A 23219-nucleotide genomic window follows, 5' to 3' on the forward strand; every position below is an offset into this window, starting at 1 on the left:
TAGAAAGATGCACCAAATCTTTTACAAATCCAAACAATATGAACAATTTATCTAATGGTAGTTTTTAACCTGTTATTATTTCAATTTTCATTTAATCTTTTACCACAATTTTCTTTAGGGCAACCCCAGAAGATGTGGGCCATGTCTGTATTTATTACTTTGCATCCTCAACACATGCTGTTGGCATAAAACAACAACAAAATGGAGGACTTCCGGAGGCGGCGCCATCGGCAATGGCGGATTCCCTCTAACTTCGAGGGAGTAACTCCGCGGAAATTGGGTCTTGCCGCTACGGTGAAGCGGGGACCCTTTTGAAAATCACAGGCGGGAGAAGCCTGTGACCGTGGGACTTGGCGGGCACCCTTAGCGCCCCCCTATTTGCGAGGGAACCCTGTAAGGGGCTCCGGAGTGTAACGGGGAGTCTCGCGCGGTGCCGAGAGCCAACTGCTTTTTCCGCAGAGTGAAGCCGCACAGCTGTTGCCGGAGAGCGCTGACTTTTCCTGTGACAATTTGGCTAACAAACAACTACCTGTGAGTAGGTCAAGTTTAAAGATTGTGGAATATAAGGGAAAAAAGGATTAATTTGGCACTGAAGCGGGAAGGCGTAAACAGGAAGTCCGCCTTCCGTTTTCTGTATATAGATCAAAGCAAAGACTCTTTAAGCTAAGACCTGGAGAGTTGTGTTTAAAAGGACTTAAATCCTAACATCAGACTAAAAGAATTCCCCCCCCCTGAATTGCAGGAGAGGGGAGGGAAGAGGAGAAAGTATTTTTTGCCTGCAAAAAAAAAGAGGAGAGTAAAGGGAATAAAGACCACCACTTAATCCCTGGGAACGGACTGCTAGGATTAATAAAACCGCAGTATTGAGAGACGCACTGTTTATGGACAATGTTACTTTTTGACAGTTAACTCTGCAAGTGAGATACCTTTATTCTGAAGGGCTTCTTTGGACTTGAAACTGTTGCTTATTTTGTTGAAGGGGGACTCTGGAAAATTGGAAAAGACATTATATTGTTACCATTGACTGTTACTGTGTCCCCCTAGAGGAACACTGAAATTGTTACAATTAGTTGGGGAATTTTCCATTGCTAACTGGCCAGGGAAATTTCCACTGCAAAACAAGCTACGAGCCGTGGGACTGACCTTGATCCTCAGATAAAGTGTTATGGCAGACTTGCCTCAGGAAAAGACAACAAGATCGGGTAAGGTTAGACTGACGCAGACCAGCATATCGCAGCAGCACAGAGCATCCGCATCCGGCCCCCGGTACCACAAGGAAAAGACCCTGCACAAACTGCAGCACAAACTGCAACACAAGGAAAGGATCCTGTACAAGTCGGGCCTAAAGGAATGGCATCTGAAGAGAGTTTTACTTCAGTATTAAGCAAAATTTATGAAACCTTGGAAAAATTAAGTCATCAAGTTACTGAACAAACAACTAAAATTGACCAAAACACTACCAGCATTAATAACCTGGGGCAAAAGGTGAATTCAAACACAGAATCCATTGAAAGACTGCTGCAAAAATCTACTTCGAACCAAAAGGCAGCTGAGGAAGCAAAGGAAAAAGCTTCGGCTGTGGAGGAAAAGATTACACCAATATGTAAACAACTTGAGGACCACCGGAGGCTTCTGTCCATGATTGAGCTTAAGGAAAAACAGATTAATTTGAGGATCAGGGCAGTACCTGAACTTGAAAAAGATAGTTTAAGTGACTTTCTTACGCAGGAATTTGCAGATTTTTGGAACCTGGATGCTAAGCAAGATTTTAAGATAGTAAGTGCCTTTAGACTCGGAAGAGGAGGGAGAAAAAACAGGGTGAGAGACTGTTTGATTACCCTCCGAACGAAAGAAGAGACAAAATACTGAATCTGCATTTCCAGCAGACTTTGGAGATACAAGAATCAAGAGTAGAGAGCTTCAAGGATATTCCGAAACATTTATTGGATCTTAGGGCTAACTACGGAGATCTGGTGGCCCTGCTGAGAAGAAACAGAATTGTTTTCAGGTGGGAGTTTCCCCAAGGCCTTTCTTTTACTTATAAAAGGAAAAAAACCAAAATAAGATCAGTGGAAGACACAGAAATTTTTTTGAGAGACCACGAAGAAGACCTACAAAAAGAAGCTGAAGAAGAAGAAGAGCCAAGAGCATTAAAACCAGGATTACTAGACTTAGTATCACTACCTTTGGGATTGGATAAACCAGAGAAAGAGACACCACCGACAGAAGAAGAACAATTACTTGGAGCAGTTGGAGGAAAAGCAAAATAACCACACCATGTCTCTGCAACTATTAAGTTGGAATATTCACGGTTTTAATTCCCCGGAGAAAAGGAAAAAGGTTTTTCACTTATTGAAAAAGGAACAATTGGACTTGATTTGCCTACAGGAAACTCATGTGATAAGGCTCCATAGGAAAGTACTGATTAATAAAAGACTGGGCCAAGAGTTTATTTCGTCAGACAAAGTTAAAAAGAGAGGAGTTGTAATCTATGCAAAAGAGAGCCTATCACCGAAATTTATTTTTAAAGATGATCAAGGAAGATTTGTGGCAATTGAAATACAAATTCAAGGAGAGAAATTCTTGATAGTAGGAGTTTATGCACCAAATGAGGGGAAATCTGAATTTTTTAAGAAGTTGCATGAGACATTGTTGGACTACATGGAGTATAACATCATCATGATGGGAGATATGAACGGAGTGGTGTCCACAAATATGGATAAGTCACAAAGACAGGTAATTACCAAAGATGGCAGACTACCAAAAACTTTTTTTGACATGACTGACAACATGGACTTAATTGATACTTGGAGAACTAAGAACCCCTTGGGTAGAGAGGGAACTTTCTTCTCTGAAGCCAAAATGACATGGACAAGAATTGACCAAATTTGGATAACTAGAGGATTGGCTCCCAAAATTCGAAAAGCGGAAATTTGCCCTAAAACTTGCTCCGACCATAATGCAGTGAGAATGGAGATGAAATTAACACCAATTGGTTCCTTTAGATGGAAGATGAATGACACCTTGTTTAGAGACGTAGATGTTACTAAGAAAGCCCAAAAAACTTTGAAAGACTACTTTTAGATAAACTTGAATACTACGGTTGAAAAAAGAGTAATCTGAGACGCAAGTAAAGCGGTTATGAGAGGGTTTCTGATTCAACAGAATGCAATACAGAAGAGAACTCAAAATGAGAAAAAAGATAAAATTTTGGAGAAAATAAAAGAAGGAGAGAAGAAATTAAGAGCGAAACCAAAGTCGCAAGAGATTCTGAGAGAAATAAAGTTGTATCAAGTACAATATATGAAAATGATAAATCAGGAAATAGAATGGAAAATCAAGCAGATGAGACAAAAGACATTTGAATCGGCTAATAAATGTGGGAAACTGCTAGCTTGGCAGATGAAAAAAAGACAAAAACTTAATACTATTACAAACTTGGAAGTGGAAGGAAAGAATATACAGAATCCAGTGGAGATTAGAAAGTGCTTCCAGAGATATTTCAAACAACTATATACACAAGGGCCACAGAAAGAGACCGACATAGATCAGTTTTTAAGAACAAATGGATTACAAAAAATCTCTCAAGAAAATAAGTTAATGCTTAATTATAAAATAACAGAACAGGAGGTGGAAGGTGCCATCCAGAATATGCAGTTGGGCAAATCTCCAGGGCCGGACGGTTTAACCTCAAAATATTATAAATCTCTGAAAGATTGGCTAATTCAACCACTAAAGGAGGTTTGTAATGAAATTTTGGAGGAGGAAAAAGTGCCAGAGTCATGGAAGGAAGCTTATATTACACTTATACCGAAAACTGAGTCTGAAAAAACACAACTTAAGAACTACCGCCCCATATCCCTACTCAACTTGGATTACAAAATTTTTGAAGATATTTTGGCTAAAAGATTGAAAAAAGTACTAGTTGAGGAGATACACAAAGACCAAGCTGGCTTTCTCCCGGGTAGACACTTGTCTGATAACACGAGAAACATAATTAACATTTTAGAGAAGCTGCAAGTGAACATTAATACTAAAGCAGTTTTGATATTTGTTGATGCGGAGAAAGCTTTTGATAATATTTCTTGGAGTTTTATGAAGAAAAATCTTCAGGGGATGGGGGTTGGTCAAAGTTTCGAAAAAGGTATAGGTGCAATTTATTCAGAACAAAAGGCGAAATTGATAGTTAACAACGTGGTGACAGAAGAATTTAAGATGGAGAAAGGGACACGACAAGGCTGCCCAATTTCCCCATTGCTTTTCATTTCGGTCCTGGAGGTTTTGCTAAACATGATTAGAAGGGACCATCTGATTAAAGGTCGGAGCTAAACAGTACAAACTTAAAGCGTTTGCAGATGACTTAGTATTGACATTACAGGAGCCAGAATCTAGTACTAAAAGAGTATTAGAATTGATTCAGGAATTTGGTCAAGTGGCAGGATTTAAGTTGAACAAGTTAAAGACTAAGGTTCTTGAGAAAAATTTAACACTGATTGAGAAAGAGAGGTTTCAGAAGGAGACGGGTTTAACATTGGTTAAGAAAGTAAAATACCTGGGGGTTAACATGACAGCTAAAAACTTAAATTTATTTAAAGACAACTACGAGAAATGTTGGTCAGAAGTGAAAAAGGATCTTGAAATATGGTCAAATTTGAAGCTTTCCTTGTTTGGTCGAATTGCCGTTATAAAGATGAATGTATTGCCAAGAATGTTATTTTTATTTCAATCATTGCAAATCTTGGACAAAATGGACTGTCTCAAGAAGTGGCAGAGAGATATTTCTAGATTTGTCTGGCAGGGCAAGAAGCCCAGAATAAAATTTAAAATATTAACTGATGCAAAGGATAGAGGTGGATTTGCCCTGCCAGACCTTAAACTTTATTATGAATCAGCAGCATTTTGCTGGTTGAAAGAATGGCTGCTTCTTGAGAACACAGACATTTTGGATTTAGAAGGTTTCAATAACGTTTTTGGGTGGCATGCCTATCTGTGGTATGACAAGGTTAAAGCACACAAAGCATTTAAAAACCATATTGTCAGAAGAGCATTGTTTAATGTCTGGACCAGATATAAAGATTTACTTGAAAATAAAACCCCAAGGTGGCTATCACCGATGGAAGCGAAGGCTCAGAAAAAGCTCAATATGGAGGCCAAATGGCCTAAATATTGGGAGATTTTGGAACAGGAGGGTGACAAACTGAAATTGCAGAGTTTTGAGAAACTAAAAGATAAAGTGCAAGATTGGCTTCATTATTATCAAATAAGGGAGGTTTATAACTTGGACAAAAAAAATGGTTTCCAGGTGGAAAAATCAAAATTGGAAACAGAACTGTTAGATTCCAAAACTAAGATATTATCAAGAATGTATAACTTGCTGTTGAAATGGAACACTCAGGATGAAACGGTTAAATCTGCTATGATAAAATGGGCACAAGATGTTGGACATAACATAATGTTTGCTGACTGGGGACAGTTGTGGACCACAGGTATGAAATTCACGGCATGTAATGCCTTAAGAGAGAATATTATGAAAATGATATACAGGTGGTACATGACACCAGTCAAGCTTGCAAAAATATATCATTTGCCCGATAATAAGTGTTGGAAATGTAAAGAAAATGAAGGTACATTCTTTCACCTTTGGTGGACGTGCCCAAGGATTAAGGCTTTCTGGGAGATGATCTATAATGAAATGAAAAAGGTATTTAAATATACCTTCCTGAAGAAACCAGAGGCCTTTCTCCTGGGCATGGTTGGCCAATTGGTGCCAAAGAAGGACAGAACTTTATGTATGCAACAACAGCAGCAAGAATTCTCATCGCAAAGTATTGGAAGACACAAGATCTACCCACTTTGGAAGAATGGCAGATGAAAGTGATAGACTATATGGAACTGGCGGAAATGACTGGCAGAATCCGAGACCAAGGAGAAGAGTTGGTGGAAGAAGATTGGAAGAAGTTTAAAGACTATTTGCAGAAACATTGTAAAATTAATGAATGCTAAAATGATGCTGGATTGAAATGAAGTGGCTTTAGCAATAAGGTTAAAAAGAATATGTAAAAATGGACTGATAATTAGATGAAAATATAAAGTTATAATGTGTTAAGATATAGAATTAAGATAAAAACAAAGAGGGAAAGGATTTGCTGAATTAACTATGTGAACTGGAATACAAAAAAGGGAGGTGTGAGGAGGTCAGGAAACAAGTAATTGAAATATAAGATACGAAAAGATTGATCTGTTTTTAATTGTTTTTTATTTTTTCATGTATTTTGTATTTTTCTTTGCATTTTTGTATCTTTCTTCTTTTTATTTTTATTTTTCTTTTCTTATTCTGTAACTTGCTTTTGTCTGTAAAATTTCAATAAATATCTTTAAAAATAAAAAAATAAAACAACAACAAAATGTTTTAAGGACTACATGAAAGCTCCTGGAATGCAACAGAAGGCAGTGCACTCAGCCTCTGAAAAATTTTATATGTGTATGTTCAATACATTTCACAAAGTTATGATGGAAAGGGCTGAGTTGTGTCGCTTGTCACCAAAGATGTCATAGGTCACTATCTACTGTCATTTCAAAAACTTGCACAATTACATTGCATTATTTGCCCCGCCTGTTACGTAAGTGTAAACTGGCACGGAGGAATATTGCATTTTCCCAGTCAAAATATTGTTTTTTGACAGCTGAGAAATATGTGATTTGCCTGCAATAGAAGCAGTACTACCTTGAGGAAAGATGTCTCCATCTCTTGTGACAGCTGAGAGCTATGTGATACTGGACAGAAATAATTGTCTGGAAAGACTCTGTCTGCATTCTAATTCACTCTTTGGTACAGCTTCACTTCAAATGGACATGCTTTAGAACTCTCACTCCCTCATTAGAATGGGGAAATGATTGCTCTGAAAAATACTTGCTCTTAAAAGGAATTTTTTTTGGGGGGTTGGGATCAGGTTTCCCCCCCAATTGTATATTCTCACCCCACCCCCTTGCTTAATTACAGATTGCGCTGTTCCATTTGAACCATAGCTCAAATCTGAACCAGAGCTCTAGGAAGTGACCTAACATAAACAAGTGTTTCTCAAACTTTTGAAGGTTGGGACCCCTTCTAAACTTCCTGTGCCCTTTGTCTCCCTTGACCTCTCCCCACCCTGCAAACTCAGATCTGGTTCATTGGATATTATGAGGTCATATTATGCACTCGTGTGCATGGAGTGTGTAGGTGTTCATGTAAAGAATGAACGATTACTTAGCAAGAGCTTTCACCTGCCCCTCCATCTGCATCCAATGGAGGCTGGCTGGTCTGTTAGGGTAAGTGGGGCACTCCACACTGATCTCAGTCCACTTTTCGCCAGACATCACCTGCCTGCTTTCTTACTCCCAAACAGTCCAGTGGATGGCATTGCTTGTCAACTGCCCCACCAACCTCAGTCTGACCTCAGCCAGCCTCTCACCTAATGGTTCATCCACGCATCAGCTTGTGCCGTGCCTAGAAATCATGGGTCCGAGCGGTTTCCCCCTTGCTCCACTCCTTTCCAAAGGAAAACCTGCTTTTAGCGATAGATCTGAACAAATGGCAATCTGAGGAAATACTGGATCCCCCACCGCACAACTCCTATTAATGAAGCTGCCATTCACACATGCACAGCTGTCTCAAATGTCCATCACCATTCTGAAGTAAAAAATGAATGTAGCTTAAGTTTTCTAGTCAGACTGAAGCCAATTTGAGGAAAAACACATCAAACAGCAGTATTTATAAATAGACTAAAAGGGCGATACAGATTGTGGCCAAAGATGTGTGAATGCAACTTCAAAACAAGCAGCTGGAGAACACTGGATGCAGAGTAAGCAGTAATGTGAACATACCCTAAGTGCATTAAAAATATGACACTTTTCCTTCCACACAGGAATGGAACCGAACAGTACAAACCAATGCGTTACAGATACAGATGAGACAGCTATTATGGATTAATGCATTCTTTGCCATAGCCAACAAAACAAAACAAAGCACTCCAACAAGTTAAATTTAAAAATGGACATCAAGAGCTTTCTCAATGGGTCCCAACCCTTTTCCAGTTTACAATAAAGCAAACAGCGCTCAAAGGTGAACACTGAAGAGCGAAGGATCTTACTCTGAAAGAGTGGCAGCGATGACGGAGGTTAGACGTTCAGAGAGGCTCATCATTCTTCCTCCATGCTACACTTGTTGTCACAGCATCATTTCCTGACCTGTTTTCTTTTCAAAGCAAGCTTGCCTGCGTGTAGATGGCAAGGCTGGGTGCAGTTGACATTGGAAATGAATGTCACGCTGAGCTTCAGCAGCAGTATGCAAAAAAGAACAGAGAAAAAAGAAAAAGAAGCTCTAAGCTACAGGAAGAATTCCCATTTTTGCTAGAGAATGGCAAGTGCTGGAAAAGAAGGGGCAGAAACACGATGTAAACGTCGAGAACCTTGAATTGCAACTGGGGTTTCATGATATTTTACTTGTGCCACACCTGTACATCTCTGGATTTAAACGACCCACGCAGTTTCCTCCCAGGCCACCTTCCCTTCCTCACGGCTCTGAGGAACTGAGGCGAGGGAGCGACCCAACTTGGCCACAGCCGCCTCGCGCCTAAGTTCCTGGGCGCCACGTGGGAGCGCGTCTCCCGCCAACCGCGCGTCGCGTCGCCTGAGAGCGAGAGAGAGAAGGCGGCCCTGGGGACGTGGTGTTTCTTCTGGCATCGGAGGGGATCTCGGGGAAGGGGCGGGATGCCTCCTCCAGCCCCGAGGAGTCGCCACCTGCTCCTTAAATGCGCGCCACAATGAGCGAGGGAAGAAGCGGCGGCGCTTCTCGCGGGCGCTGCTCCGCGAAGGGAGCCAAAGAAAGGCAACCGCTACCTTCTTAGCAGCGGGAGCTTTCCCGCCCCCCTCCCTCCCTCCCTCCTGCTCACGTCGGGCGGCCCCTCTTCCACCCGCAACTTCGCTTTGCATGTCAGGCCGGGCAAACTTCCTGCAACTTGGCGCGAGTTCGCAAGGGCCGAAGGAGGGCGTCCCTTTCCCGCCTTCCCCGCCCTGGTGGATTTATTTTCCCCTCAGGTCGACGCCGGCTCCGCTCTCTTCCCAAGACGGCGCTGCTTCGTCGTCTCGACGGAGCTAAGCGAAGCATGCCAAGCTGAAGGGGCGCTTATTGCGCGGCGCTCGTAACAAGGGCGAGCAGCAATGAAAACCCGCCGGAGAGTGAGGCGTTAAAATTTAACAGATGCATGTACAGAGTTTGGTGCCTTTCGACGGAGCCGCCGCCGCCAGGAGCTGCTGCTACTGGGCTTGACTCTTGAGGCCGCTTTATGACTTTCCGGCGGAGATTTCCTTATGGCGTAATTGCCGTGAGCTGCGCCTCTCTCACACACAGACACTGCTGCTCATTTGGCCCAGGAAGCCGAGGGCGCGTCTGGGTGCCTCCTCCGACTTTCTGCTCTCGTCCGTTTTATGTGGCTGCGACTTTCTCTTGGACGAAGAGCAACAGCTTGCTTGCCCGCCCGCCCGCCCGCCGGAGAAGCGCTCGCTCTGCAAAGTGCGCTGACAAGCCAAGGTGGCAGCAGGAGCCCTGGGCATGAGTTTGCCTCTCTCCGAGGCAGCCCGGCTCCCCCCCCCCTTCTGGCCGTCCTTTTCCAATTTCTATAAATCAAGACAGCAGCAGACTTCTCTCTTTCTCTGGGCTCGCCACCCCCCCCGTCGTTCCTCTCCCTCCCTCCTTCCCTCCTCCTCCAAAGCAGCAACTCGCTATCCTCGTGTTATTTGTGGATGCAACCCCTCTGGCTCGGAAAGCCGAGCAGGCGCTCGCTTTTAACTCCAAAGTTTCATACGGTGTTTTTTTGTTTTTGTTTTAAAGGCGGCATCTGAGGAGGCGAAGCGGTTCGCGGGGGGAAAGGAGGCGAGCGAGCCGTCGCTGGAAGAGAGCGGACGCGCCTGAGAGGAGCCGTCGCTTTTTCTCTTCTCCCGCCTCAGAAGCCTCGGCGCTGCCTGCTGCGTGCTGCGTGCGGCAAGGTGGCCCCCACGGCTCTGCCTGCCCCCTTCCTGCTCGGCGGGAGCTGTGGGGAGAGCGCGAGGCTCCTGCAGCCGCCCCAGTCTCTTTTCCCCCGCCTTCTCCTCGTCGCCTCCTCAGCGCCCGGAGGAAGCTGCTCGCCTCCGCCCTCCAGCCAAGCGGGGACCCGCTGCTGCTGCTGCCGGCGCCGCCGCTGCTGCCGCTTTTGCCCCCGCCGTGATGCCATGCCCCGCAGCCACAGCCGAGGAGACGACGAGGGCGGCTTCGCCGGCGGGCTCTGGCTGAAGAGCAGCACGGCGGGGTGTCGCGGCGGCGGGGGCAGCGGCATGAAGGATGTGGAGTCTGGCCGGAGCAGGGTGCTCCTGAACTCGGCGCCCTCGCGAGGGGACGGCTTGCTCCTCTTGGGCACCGGCGGCGGGCTCGGCGGCTTGCGGGAGAGCCGGCGAGGCAAGAAACGAGGAGCCCGGATGAGCCTGCTGGGGAAGCCGCTCTCCTACAGCAGCAACCCGACCTACCGGCGGAACGCCAAGTACAGGAGGCTGCAAAACTATCTCTACAACGTGCTCGAGAGACCCCGCGGCTGGGCGTTCATCTACCACGCCTTCGTGTGAGTAGTAGCGCCGCGGGACGCGCGCTCAGGGGGCTGTTGATAGGGCCACCTGGGAGGGAGGGGCGCCCACCTGGCCGGTGCGCGCGCCCGTGGGGGGGGTGCGGAGTGTGGTGGGTTCTAACGCGGTGGGATGTTGCTGGACTACCTTGGCGACGGTTCTCTGCAATGAGCAGCCTTTGCGTGCTGCCCAGATGTGGTGCTGTCTCAAAGTGAGGCATCATCTACTCCAGATGACTTCACTTGGGTTTTTAAATGTCTATTTAAAGTGTTTTGTTTTGTTTTCTTAGCTCACTCTTTGGGTTCTTCTCACACATCATGCTATTAAAAGCTCCCTGTCCACACTTATGGATGCCTTTCATTTGAGGTAGGAAACTGGACAGAGAAACATGAAAGCCAAATGCACACCCTAGCCGGCTTCCGAATTAAGGCACAAAAACTGCAATAAATCCAAAACGATGTAAGACTTTATACATTTACCTGGAAGCAAGTCTGTTGAATGCAGAGTGGCTTACTTCCAAGGAAGACATACATGTGACCAGGCTGTATGCGTCATGTGTGAAAGTGCCCTTAGAGAGCCTGCTTTAATCCCTTCTAATTGTGCTTATAGTAGAAGGATGGACAGCCTCACTTAAATGACTGTACTTGCAAAAGCCTGAAGGTGAAAGTTAAGGTGGGGACCAGTTCTTTCAGGTTAATTGATATGTGATGATACCAGATGTTGCGTAGTTGAAAATATGGGGCATATGGCAATATTTTCTGGCACTGCCAGGTTCACTGGCAGGGGGCAAATGAGGGTCTGAATTGATATGTTCTGAGGGGCACAGGCTCTTCCCTTTTGAGAAGTGCTGAAAGGTGCAATAGGCGACAAGATCCTAAATATGGTGTGTAATGCCTTAAGTTTTCCCCAAGGGCAGAACAAACAGAACTTTTTTGGAATGTTGGGATGGAAAGGTAGGACATACTGGTTCTCTATAATGCAGAGGGAGGAACCAATAATAATGCACACATGCTGCAAATGAGCCCAAAGGGGAGAAATCTGAAGCGATTTAAGAATGATCCATACTGGTTTGTGGAATGGCTCTAGGAAAGCAGTTTTCCATTGGAAATTGCGGAGTTATAGAATGGCTGTAAAATCCCTAACTATGACAAAAGAAACCATATAAGCTATTAAGGGAGGTTTTGAGGAAAAAGAAATACTACATTTAAAAACTATGTTCTTACTGTCATTATGCAGCATTCTAATTGCGCACACTTCTTTTCATTTACAATAATAGCACTTACATAGAACATCCAAGTATTCAAAGTACATCAAGGTTTCAATAGCCCTGTAAAGTAGGCCACTATTAATTTCCCCATTTTGCAGACTGGGGTCTGAGGCCAAAAGAATAGTGCTGAATACTTCTATATTGCACTTGAACTTTCAAGTGTTCAAAGCACTTCACATGCATTATCTGGTTGTAATCCTTACACAATCCTTAGCAGTGAGGTGACTATTATTGTATTGCAGGTGAGGGTGGTGTGACTGAGGTTTGCCTGAGGCCATCTTGCAAGTTCATGGACCACACACTTGCAGATTAGCAGTGCTGTCTCCTAGCCACTATGCCCCATCAGTTCTCATAACAGTGCTTGCATAAAGCTACCTAGCTGGTTAATGGCCAAGATGTGATTTGAATTATGGATTTCCCAGGTCGTAACAGTTCACTTTCTTATACATTGCATTACATGATTTCTGCATCTCCATTGAAGTCAGTTTTCCATTCCGTGCAACAGGGTTAGGGGTGAGCAGTGAGATAGCCGGATTTGCATATGATATCTACAGGATCCTTCTAAACCGAGCAGTGAAATGGCAAATGTGATTCAGTAGAAACAAGTGTAAAGTGATTTGTGTCGAGGCAAAACATGCCCCCCTCCATACACGTATACACTCATGGGGACTGAACAGCAGGTAATTGACCAGGAATGAAACCTTGGGATTCTAGTGGATAGCTCGATAAAGATATTGACCCAGTGTGTGGCAGCCATGGAGAAAGGCAAATTGTGTGCTACGGATCATTATGAAAGGAATTGGAAATAAAACTGCCAATATTATAATGTCTTTATACAAATCTGTTGTGTGGTTGCACATGCAATACTGCACTATAGTTCTGGTCATCACATTTTGAAAAGGATATTGTGGAACTGGGAAGGAGTCAGAAAAGGGCAAGGAGGCAAGTTACAACATTAAGGACTTTTTCGTTTAGAGAAAGGGCAAGTAAAGAGGGAACATGATCGAGGTGTATGCAATTATGTGTGGTGTGGAGAAAGTGAATAGAGAAAAGCTTTTCTCCCTTGCTCATAACATTATAACTCAGGGACATCCAGTTGAGCTGAAACTTGGAAGATTCAGGAGAATCAAAATAAAATACTTCTTCACGCTGTCACACAACACATAGCGATGGAATTTGCTCCTGCAAGAAGTAGAGATGGCCACCAACTTGGGTGGCTTCAAAAGAGGATTAGGCAAATTAATGGAGGATAAGGCTATCAATGGCTGCTAGCTATGATGTTTATGTTCTGCTTCCACTGAGACAGTATTGCTCTGAAAGACAATTGTTTTACAGTTGCCTCAGAAAGTGGCCGAAAGCAGTTAGGCGGAATAGCTGCTTTTTGCTTTTGAAATGTGTTGGGCCTGGACCGTGAACTTGCAGGCTTTTGTAGAGCAACTGAGAAACCAAAGAATTGCACCAGCCAACAATATCAGCAGGTGTTATAAACATTATTTCTGATCTTTGAATTCACCTAAAGTATTTTAATCTCCAGCTCTTTCTTAAACTCTTGTCAGGATAAACAGCTAAGAGTGTGCTAGGTAACATACAACCCTTTGGAAGAACAGACTTAGTCCTATATCCCCTGATAACAGGACATAACGGAGTTCTTAGGTCTTTTTAATCTCAATTTGCATATGTGTGCACAAAGGAAGGCATCCCCTAGCCCAGTTCAGCAAACTAACCACCTTATAACTAGATGCATGCACTGATTACAAGACTCAGTTTGGACCCCAATTTGGTGTTTATAAAACAGCCTGATCTAGCTCTGACCCAAATGGAGGCTGTATATAACTTAATTTATCTGTTGTCAGAATTAGGTGAAGTTTACAAGAATGGTTGCCCCTTCTGAGGGCATGAATCCTTCCAAAATTCGGTAGTTGTTGCAGTTTTGGAATCTGCTCCGTTTTCTCTTTTGACAGAAGTGAGGGCCTTTCCACACTTACTTTTCATAGTAGTGTAGTTGCTGTTTGATTTGTGTGTGTTTTTAAAAGTGAATTTGGAGCAGAGCATCTGCACCTGCAGTCAGTTGTAACTTTATATGGGAGACTAAGTGCAGTTTTTCCTGTCCACACCAATGACTGGCTGTGCCTGCTTTTTGGCTCTAGTACACTTCCATTGCTGGTTTTTGTGTTGTTGTTTTTAAATTTTTATTAGATATTTCAACACAAGAACGTTAACAAAAATACATCATCCACATTCTTTCCCCTCCCCCCCTAAACAGAAAACCCAACCTCCCACCCCACCCCCGGACTTCCCTCAGCGCCTTTCTCTGGTTTCTCAACACATCTTTCTGTCTGCATGTAGTAAAATTGTAACGATCCTCAAATTATCTATCTATATATTACAACAAAGTTTGTGAATGTTTATTCAAAACCTGCCAAAGAGTCCAGTTCATTTTGTTGCTTCTTCGAGTATTTCGTAAAAGGTTCCCATTCATCTTTAAAATCACAGTTATCCTTGTCATGTAGTTTGTGTGTCAGTTTTGCCAATTCCGCATAGTCCATCAGTTTTTCTTGCCACAGTTTTTTCGTCGGGATTTCCTCATTCTTCCATCCATGTGCTATTAAGACTCTTGCTACTGTTGTCCATTGCTGGTTTTTGAATCCATGTGCACATGACTTTAGCCACAATCCAAAGGTAGTCTGTAGTTTCTTACGAAATACTGCTGTTTGGTGTGTCTTCCTCCAAGCCATCATTGATCTGACTGTAGCCTAGTTGAATTCATAGTAAAGTCCAGCTGTGTACATTTGAGATGCTGACCAGATGACAGTGCGCACAAGCAGCACCCTCCCCTCCCCCTCCCCACATGCCTTTAGCCACACACCCCTCCCTCTCTGTACAAAGTGGCATCAGTTGCACCCAGCACTACCACTCTCCAGAAAAAAAATGTTTGTGGCTTAAAGCAAAATGTTGCAAGCGAGGAAGGGGCATAGATTTTGTCTTTGTCCTTTGGGGAGGCAGGTATTCAATTTCCTGTGAGCCACAACAGTTGTGAGCATTTGTGACACAGCATCATAGGATTAAAGGCGGGGTGGGGGGCAGCCGGGTTTGTTTTTGCAGAACTCAGGAACATCACCCCCCCATAAGTTGTTTATTATTATTTTCGGCCAGAATTGGATGAAATTTGCAGACGGAGTTGCCCCCTCTGGATAATGATACTTGCTAAGTTTCAGAACAATCACTTTTTTTCAAGGTGTGTACACAAGGAATCAGTCTACCTTTGTATTTTGTGGCCAAGTGACCTGAAAATTGTAGACATGAGAAATTAGCTTCTGGGTAAGAATTTGCCACATTGCAGAGAAATAGGTCCAGGGAGTTTTGTGCGAGGAACCTTTAATTTTGGAGTGGAAAGAACTAAAAAGGGTTCACTTTCCATGTAAAATCGCTCCCTCTGATTGCATGGTAGGCCTTTCAATTACCAAAGAGAGTTCCCTCTCCCTCTTCCTTTAGCTTAGAGGCAGAAGTGGCTGGTGGGCTGCTGCACTATTGCTCTCCTGTCTTCCAGGTACAATCGGTGGCTGTCACTTTCCAAGAGGGGAGCTTGGTGTGGCACCTAGCAGTGTTGGATTGGCTCCACCGCTACTCACCATTGCAAGCCCCTCACGCCTCCCCTCTCGGTTAGCGGCAATGACCCACTGTGTTGGGAGGCTGGGAGAGCAGTGGTTCCCTCCCTGCTCCTTCCTCTATTGCTTAGAGATATACCTTGGAAAGCTGATATGCCTCCACAAGTACTGGAATTGGAGAGCACCAATAAAATAATTCCTTCCTTTTACAAGCTAGACCTGTCAATCACAGTGGAGCTCTTCCTCCACACCCTCTCTTCACTCTAGGTTTTGCTCACCCTTCCCCTATCATGCCACTACAGCAGTACCTCGGGTTACATACGCTTCAGGTTACAGACTGCTAACCCAGAAATATTACCTCGGGTTAAGAACTTTGCTTCAGGATGAGAACAGAAATCGTGCTCCAGCGGCGCAGAAGCAGCAGGAGGACCCATTAGCTAAAGTGGTGCTTCAGGTTAAGAACAGTTTCAGCTTAAGAACGGACCTCCAGAACGAATTAAGTACTTAACCCGAGGTACCACTATATAGCATAATGATAAGTTTGGAGATTTGCTTTTGATTTCAGCAGATACATTTTGTTGTTGTTGCCTTGATCATTGAAATGCCACAAAGAGTCCCTATTTCACTCGTACCTGGCTTGTAGGATCCTGCTTTGTTTACTTAAGGCATTCAGCTTTAGCTAAAAAGTATCTCAGATGTACTTGGAAAAATCATTAGTAGCGTGCTCCCTGCCCTCAGGCTTACAATCTAAACAGACACAATGCATAAGGAAAAAGGAAGGAGAAGGGGAAAGGCTTTGCCTCTGACAAGCCCCAAACACCTCAGAGACATTCTGCATTACCTCGAGATTTGTGATATTCCTGAATTATATGCAAACCTCAATTTATAACACTTTCTCCAAAGGAACTTTTTATGTGAGAGAACCATAGGTTGGGAGTGTTGCAGATTTCCTTCCTTCAATTCTGTTGAAGGTTTATTGTGATTATTTTATCTGACAATTTCTAACATTAGCCGTAGGTAAAGGTAAAGGGACCCCTGACCATTAGGTCCAGGCGTGGCCGACTCTGGGGTTGTGGCGCTCATCTCGCTTTATTGGCTGAGGGAGCCGGCGTACAGCTTCCGGGTCATGTGGCCAGCATGACTAAGCCGCTTCTGGCGAACCAGAGCAGCACACGGAAACGCCGTTTTACCTTCACGCCAGAGCGGTATCTATTTATCTACTTGCACTTTGACGTGCTTTCGAACTGCTAGGTTGGCAGGAGCTGGGACCAAACAACGGGAGCTCACCCCGTCATGGGGATTCGAACCGCTGACCTTCTGATCGGCAAGTCCTAGGCTCTGGTTTAACCCACAGTGCCACCCACGTCCCAACATTAGCCATAGGTTATACTTATTCCATTATCCTAGTGTTAGTCTTTGGCTTCTGGGTTGGATGCATGGGTCGTTATTCTTCTAGGTCCCTTCTGCCTGGAATGGTATAACATGTTCTATGAAATTCCTACGGAAAGGAATGATAGCTGGCACAGGGAAAGTATAAGTTACCTTGGGGTGCATATGCAAAATCTTCACCGCTTTTAAACCCTTTAGCTATGCTTAACCACCATATAACACTTGAAATTAAATTAAGAGAAATTAAGTTGTGCTTTCCCCCACTCTACCCAACACTTACTGAACGTTTTAAGAGTCAAGTACAGCTTTTACATGTGCTAGTGACTGGTAGCCTGAAATTTAAAAAATGGTAGTTCTATCTTTTTTGTGCTTTATGTCGACTGTCGAATGTGTGATCCGTCTATATATATTTGGCTCAACTGTCAGACAGAGCACTGACAATCTGAACTATTCTGAAGTTAAGAACTTGATTATGTATAGGGTATCAATATAGTTGTTAGCCCTTCGGAACAAAGCTCAGGAACACGTGAAAGAGGAGTTTTGCAAGGTATTTTGAAAGCTAATTCACAGCTTCATTTAGGGATCAATTTTATGGAGTCTGGCTTGGTATCATCCGTAGGGCAAAAAGGAAAAAACAGGAAGAGAAGAAAAGATCTAATTGAGAGAATGATCGGAAGCAAATGTTTTCCTCTCCCTTGGGCTTTGAATATCTCTGAATGAGTATATTGCATCTCTGGCGCATTCATTCATTCACTTAGATTCATGTTTGCTTGTTCACTCAGTCTCCTGTAACTGTTTTGTCTCCTTGGTTATTTTTAGATACTTTATTCATGGTTTCTGAATGAATGCACATTAAAAACAGTATAAACATTTGTTGGGGCAGTCAGCAGATTGCATGGGTTTTCAAGGTGTGCCCCCCCCCCCAAATTATCAATTTCAGTAGCTTTTGTTTATTGTATAAATCTTACTTGCTTAGATTTTGCTTGGAAAGTAGCTTTTTAAGTTTTTGAATTGATTGAAAGGAACTTAGGGAAAAATAAATGTATAGACATGCTAGGCTCCAAAACTCTTATTAAAGATTGAGAGGACTGTTTAAATGTCTTTAAAAGATAAGGAAAAGTCTTAGCAAATATCCAAATTTTGGATATTTGCAAACTGAAGAATTAGTTTTTGCTGTCTGTTCCTCATATGTTTCCTTCACTGGACTTTCAACAAAATACTTTATTCTCCCCTGATGATGAATACATCACCTGTTGTGACAAATTGTTTTTGATCATTAAGAGCTTGAATAGCACCCGCCTGGATTACACAGTTGTAATTCAACATATGAGTTCCTCAATAATGGCAGTAATTACGGTACTAAACACAGTTTTACTGTAATATACTAATCAAACTTTTATTACTCAACAAATCAGTCTTAAGATACCTAAGGAGATTTGCATTATTCTGTACACTCAGTTGCAAGCCTGTGGATGTTTATTCAGGAGTAGGTTCCACTGAGCAGCCTCAGAGCACAATTTAATAGACGCTTAAGTAGGAACTTACCTACCCATTGCAGGTATCTAGAGCACCCAAGGGTACCAGAGTGGATTATATATTCACTAAAAGTCATAATGAATAGTGTGTTTAAATCTGAAACAATGAAACATCAACCAACTGAACATCGGAATTGTCAACAGAATTGAGATGGTGGCAGGAACAAAAGTAAAACAGTCTTAAAATCAACACTGCACTCCATCGCTTGACAAACAGGTGCACCTTTCAATAAAATGAAAGTTATGCTGAAGTAGGACAGGACTTGAAGGGGAGGGTCCTTCAGAGTTGAAGTTTATACTTCAGTTCCTAACCTTACAGTGAAGCCCATGATACTACTCCTGAAGTTCAGTTTGTTCTGTGAGTAGTTGTGATTGAATTTTGCAGATGTATGTGTATTCCCTTTGTGGAATATTGGGTTACTACTGCAAAGATACAACTGCTTTGGATGGTTGTTTTAAAAATAGCCTTTTTAGTGAATACATGTGAAGGATGGATTTATATCAAGTTTCAGGGATGTACATGCTATACTGTAGTGACCAGTAACATCTTCTAGGGATGCTGTATTTACTGGGAATGTAGAATAAGATGCAACTTATGGAAGTTGGTATCTATATGTTAATTAGTGTTTCTAGCAGTTTCAATAAAAATTCACCTTTAATGATTTTGTTCTGTTGGACTATAACGCTCCAAAAATGAGATGGTGAGGTAGCTTGGAGGACTGCCAAGAAAGCAGGGTTTTTGCTACTGTTATTTGTGAGTGTGATTCAAATATGAGCCTAGCTGAAAATAAATCTGAGAATGTTAAATCTATTAAAATATAAATTCCCAGATTAATGAAGTCCTGACACAGCAGCGGCACTGTAAACAATGACGACTGCCAGCTACCTTTAGATAATTGCCTGCATGGGATGAGTGCTGCAGCTTTAATTTTTAATTGCAAATGGCAGTTTTGGCAACTGAAAATATTCTATGGTTTTTCCCCCTGGAGCAAACTTATATGGAAATTCTTGAAAAATGATTGTAGTACAGATGCACCAGTTCTTCCAATGCATATCAGCTTCTCTCAGTCTTTGAAAATAGTTGCCATTCAATGTTGTTGTCTTTTCTAACTGGTTAACTTTAATTTGAAGCTTTGTTCCATGAAAATTTTGCAGGCTGTGTCCTCCTGCATGAAGTTACTGACATAGACTCAGATAGTTTGATTTCTCTAGAATCAAAGAGTTGAGTATAGAGGAAGCAGCAAGATGAAAGGAGACAATTTATGTCTCTTCTTTAGCCCTCAAAAAGAGTCCACAAAATCACACCAGATGGTACATTGGATGCCTCATCCAGACCTTTCAGAACAACTTGTATGATTTGGTTGGGTACTAGTCATAATGAATATGCTAGCTACTTGTAGTTCATCATGATTGGGATACTGCTGAATAGTTTGGGTATCAAAGTATAAAGCAGTTGGCTATATGGTGGTAGGCAGAGGGAATCAATATTTTACATGAGAAATGAAAGTATAGTTGCCAAAAAATATTTTAAGTGTTTTTTCCATGTGTACTGCATACTTTGTCCCTTCACATTATAAGAGAGATCTGAGAAGCAACAGCTAATTACAGCCTAATGAATCATCAGTGCTATTTTTCTAGAAAAAACGGTGCTAGAACTCACCATGAACACCTTCTTCATTCTCTTAGAATAGCAATGGGGCCCACCTGAGAGGTTCCAGTGAGTTCTGATTGAAAAAAAGCCCTGCAAATCATTAAAACATAAGCTCCAAGTTTAACACCATCACAAGAGATCTTTTTCTCACAAATGCATTGCTTTAGTACTTCATTGCTCTTGTTTTGAAGCTAAATTAAGGACCATCATGAGCTGGAACAATGACTCACGTTTTTCTCAGTGTAATTTAGTATGAATTTTCTCCAAAATTCACCTTAATAAACATTAGCACATAAAAAGGCAAGAGGAATTTTTTATCGTTTTAAGACAAAAATTGCTATCTTCATGTGTTTTTATAATATTCAAGTCGTGTGAGACAGAAATGAACACTTCTTACTTGATTGCTTTTCAACTGCGTATTACAGTAGTTTATTTTTCCCTACCACATTATCCTTTGGGGCTAATTATCTCTTTCCACCTCAGTTAATGAGAGTTTTGCCATTTTGTGTAATAGCAACAGGACCCTTCCTGTTCTGTCCATCTGAAACGGCTAAACTGCAGAGGAAATGGTTGAGTGAGGGGAAATGCATTGCTAAATCTAAGTTTTAAACAGTGGCATTTAAATGTAGAGCTATTAAAATAACATGTGGTTTGTAAAAAAGAAAGAAAGAATCCCTTCCCCTTTTTCTTTACCTTCCCTTTGAATCTAAGCTGGAGCCAGCTCAGAAGAAAGTCACTGTTGTCTGAGAAGTGCCTAAGTCTTGCAGAGGGGCTCAGGCTAGTCTCCTGTGGGTGGGAAAAATTGGGTTCTTTCTTTATTTGCTCAGCACTGCCACTGCTTATCTTCTTCCTTTATCCCCTCTTCACCTCTTCTCTTTTCACTCTCACTCAACCCTCATCCATTTTGTTTCCACTCCTCACTCCCAAAGCAGCTGGCCAGGGCAGGAACTCACCCCTGTCTTTTCGGGGGAGGAAGTTTTACTGGAGAATCAGGTCCACATGTCCTCCCTGTGTTTCACCTTCCACTGGACAGCCTCCCTTAAAACTTCCAATGGAGCAAGGAAATTTGTGTGTGAAAGTTCCCCCATTGCCCTTGCAAAGTCAGTCAGTTCTTCATGGTAAGACTCAGGTTGAATGGAAGACTGATGGATTGCTAGCTTCCTCTTAGCATAACGGCAAGGTCTGACAACCAAGAGTTTGTATCTTCACATGGTGCTCAGTTTTACCATGGCTCAGTGGCAGTTAAGGACAATGCATAAGAGGTGTGCAGACTTTGGGGGTCTTATCTAGTGCTCTGAATGCATAGATCTACTGGCACAATGGGACTTCTATCTCCTCTCCTTCCTCTGCACTCTCCAAATATGCTCCAGAGCATTCTCACACCCTCCTGATCTGATTTTGAGGGGATGCAGGGAGTGGAAGGGAACAGGAGAAGAAGAGGAAGTTCTGTTACCTACGCATAGATGTCTGTTAGGCCAGTAAACTAACTGTCTCTAGTGGTTTGGAAGGAGCTTGTTGGATGAGTGATGGGCAGTTGTGTGAGTTTTTAAACATATTACAAGAAATACTACCGCTTGCCCTCTTCTTGCTTGGTTTGGGTTCCCATTGCACCCATGAAACCCTGTTTCAAAATAAGGGAGTGATTTGAAAATGTTGACCATTAATTATGCCTGTGAGCAATTGGGGAGAAATGATAGATTTTGCTATATTTTTTGTCATATCCTGCAACTTTTCATAGCCTTAGATACATGGCAACCTTGAGATATTAGTATGAATTTATGCCTACGGCAAAACACTACTGGAATATTATCACCTTCTTGAAGTGTCTGAAAAACGATGAAATACGAATAAAGAGTGGACACAATCCAGCATGCAGTAAAGGTCTGTAGCTATGCATGTGTTTAACAGTGTATTCCTGTGTTTACTGAGAAGTACGTCCCACCGTGTTCTTGAGTAGGCATCGTAAGCATGCATAGGATTGATTGCATGGAAATCTCCCATTGATACCAATCAGAATTTAAAATGTTTACTGCTGTCTGGATGAATTGTGCAAATGGCCTTATAGGTTCACGTGAGATGCTTTGTTGTCACACTGCTATAGATAAAATATGATGTCTCAAAATGCTCAACATAGTTTATCAAAGGCACCATATTTAGGTTTGCATACAAATATACCATACTTAGATGTGCATTGAGTCCCACTGATTCTCCCATCCATATACTGACCAGAGCCAGATAATATGCTGAGCTTCAGCAAGCCAGCACCATTGTTTGGCACCTTGACCATGCTCTGTGTCAGCCCACATGGATCATTTGCAAATGAATATTTTTCTAATGTAAGGATCGTGCAACTGCTATAAAAAAATTAATATTAGCTGTCTCTTAGTACAGTTTTGATGCCATGAGTTAAGTACTAGATCCTGGAAACAGAAACAATTAATATGTGCATAGCATTAACCATGATTTTCCTAACACTCAAGTTGTAGGATCCTGGCTGTTTGAGGACATCTGCACTTTCCTTTGTAGCCGCTAACTTGTTTTGTTATTAAACAAGAAAACAACATCCTGGTGCTTTGCAAAGTACAATTAACAAACAGATGGCACTTACTAAAGTCATGATTCATGTATTAATTCCATTAGGAATAAAAAGACCAGCCTCTACCTGTCTTTTTTTCCTTTTTTTTAATTCATGCAGGGCACCTTTTCACCTTGGCTTCCATCCTTTGCTTGATACAGCACGTCTTTCATTTCTGAGTTGTTTAAAATATAAATAAACCCAATGAATTTGGGAATAGAGAATGGGCTGATTGTCTCCTAGTTGGAAAAAAGAAGGTTGGGGAATGTACATTTCACATTCTTGACCTGAAGCTCCTATCCGTAGAGTCCAAATATATGCACTACACCCATTTCTAACTCTCTGGATGTCTGCATGACTCCATTCGTGAATGGACATCATTTATATTAACTGTGACTGAGAGCAGCCAGAGCAATTGCCAGAGTTCAAATGCTACTTTGATTAATAGGCAACTGTATATTCTTAATGCAAACAGTGTACCAAATCTGCCATGATGAAAGAGGGTTGAACAATAATTAAGAATCAATGCACATGTACACGACTGGATCAATTATGAAATATCTTAACC

The 23219-nt window shown here is 42.5% G+C and overlaps 1 protein-coding gene across 1 annotated transcript in view; it reads left to right on the forward strand.

The window, feature by feature from the left end:
• The first annotated feature begins 9881 nt into the window (after positions 1-9881).
• The window catches only part of KCNQ5 (potassium voltage-gated channel subfamily Q member 5), a 260135-nt gene continuing 246797 nt past the window's right edge, over positions 9882-23219 (forward strand). Inside the window, exon 1 of the mRNA XM_053381258.1 lies at positions 9882-10628. Within this exon, the coding sequence (XP_053237233.1) occupies positions 10246-10628 (383 nt within the window). The 5' untranslated portion in view covers positions 9882-10245. The remainder of the gene's footprint in view (positions 10629-23219) is intronic.

The sequence above is a fragment of the Podarcis raffonei genome, chromosome 3, assembly GCF_027172205.1.
Source record: "Podarcis raffonei isolate rPodRaf1 chromosome 3, rPodRaf1.pri, whole genome shotgun sequence".
Classification (NCBI taxonomy): domain Eukaryota; kingdom Metazoa; phylum Chordata; class Lepidosauria; order Squamata; family Lacertidae; genus Podarcis; species Podarcis raffonei.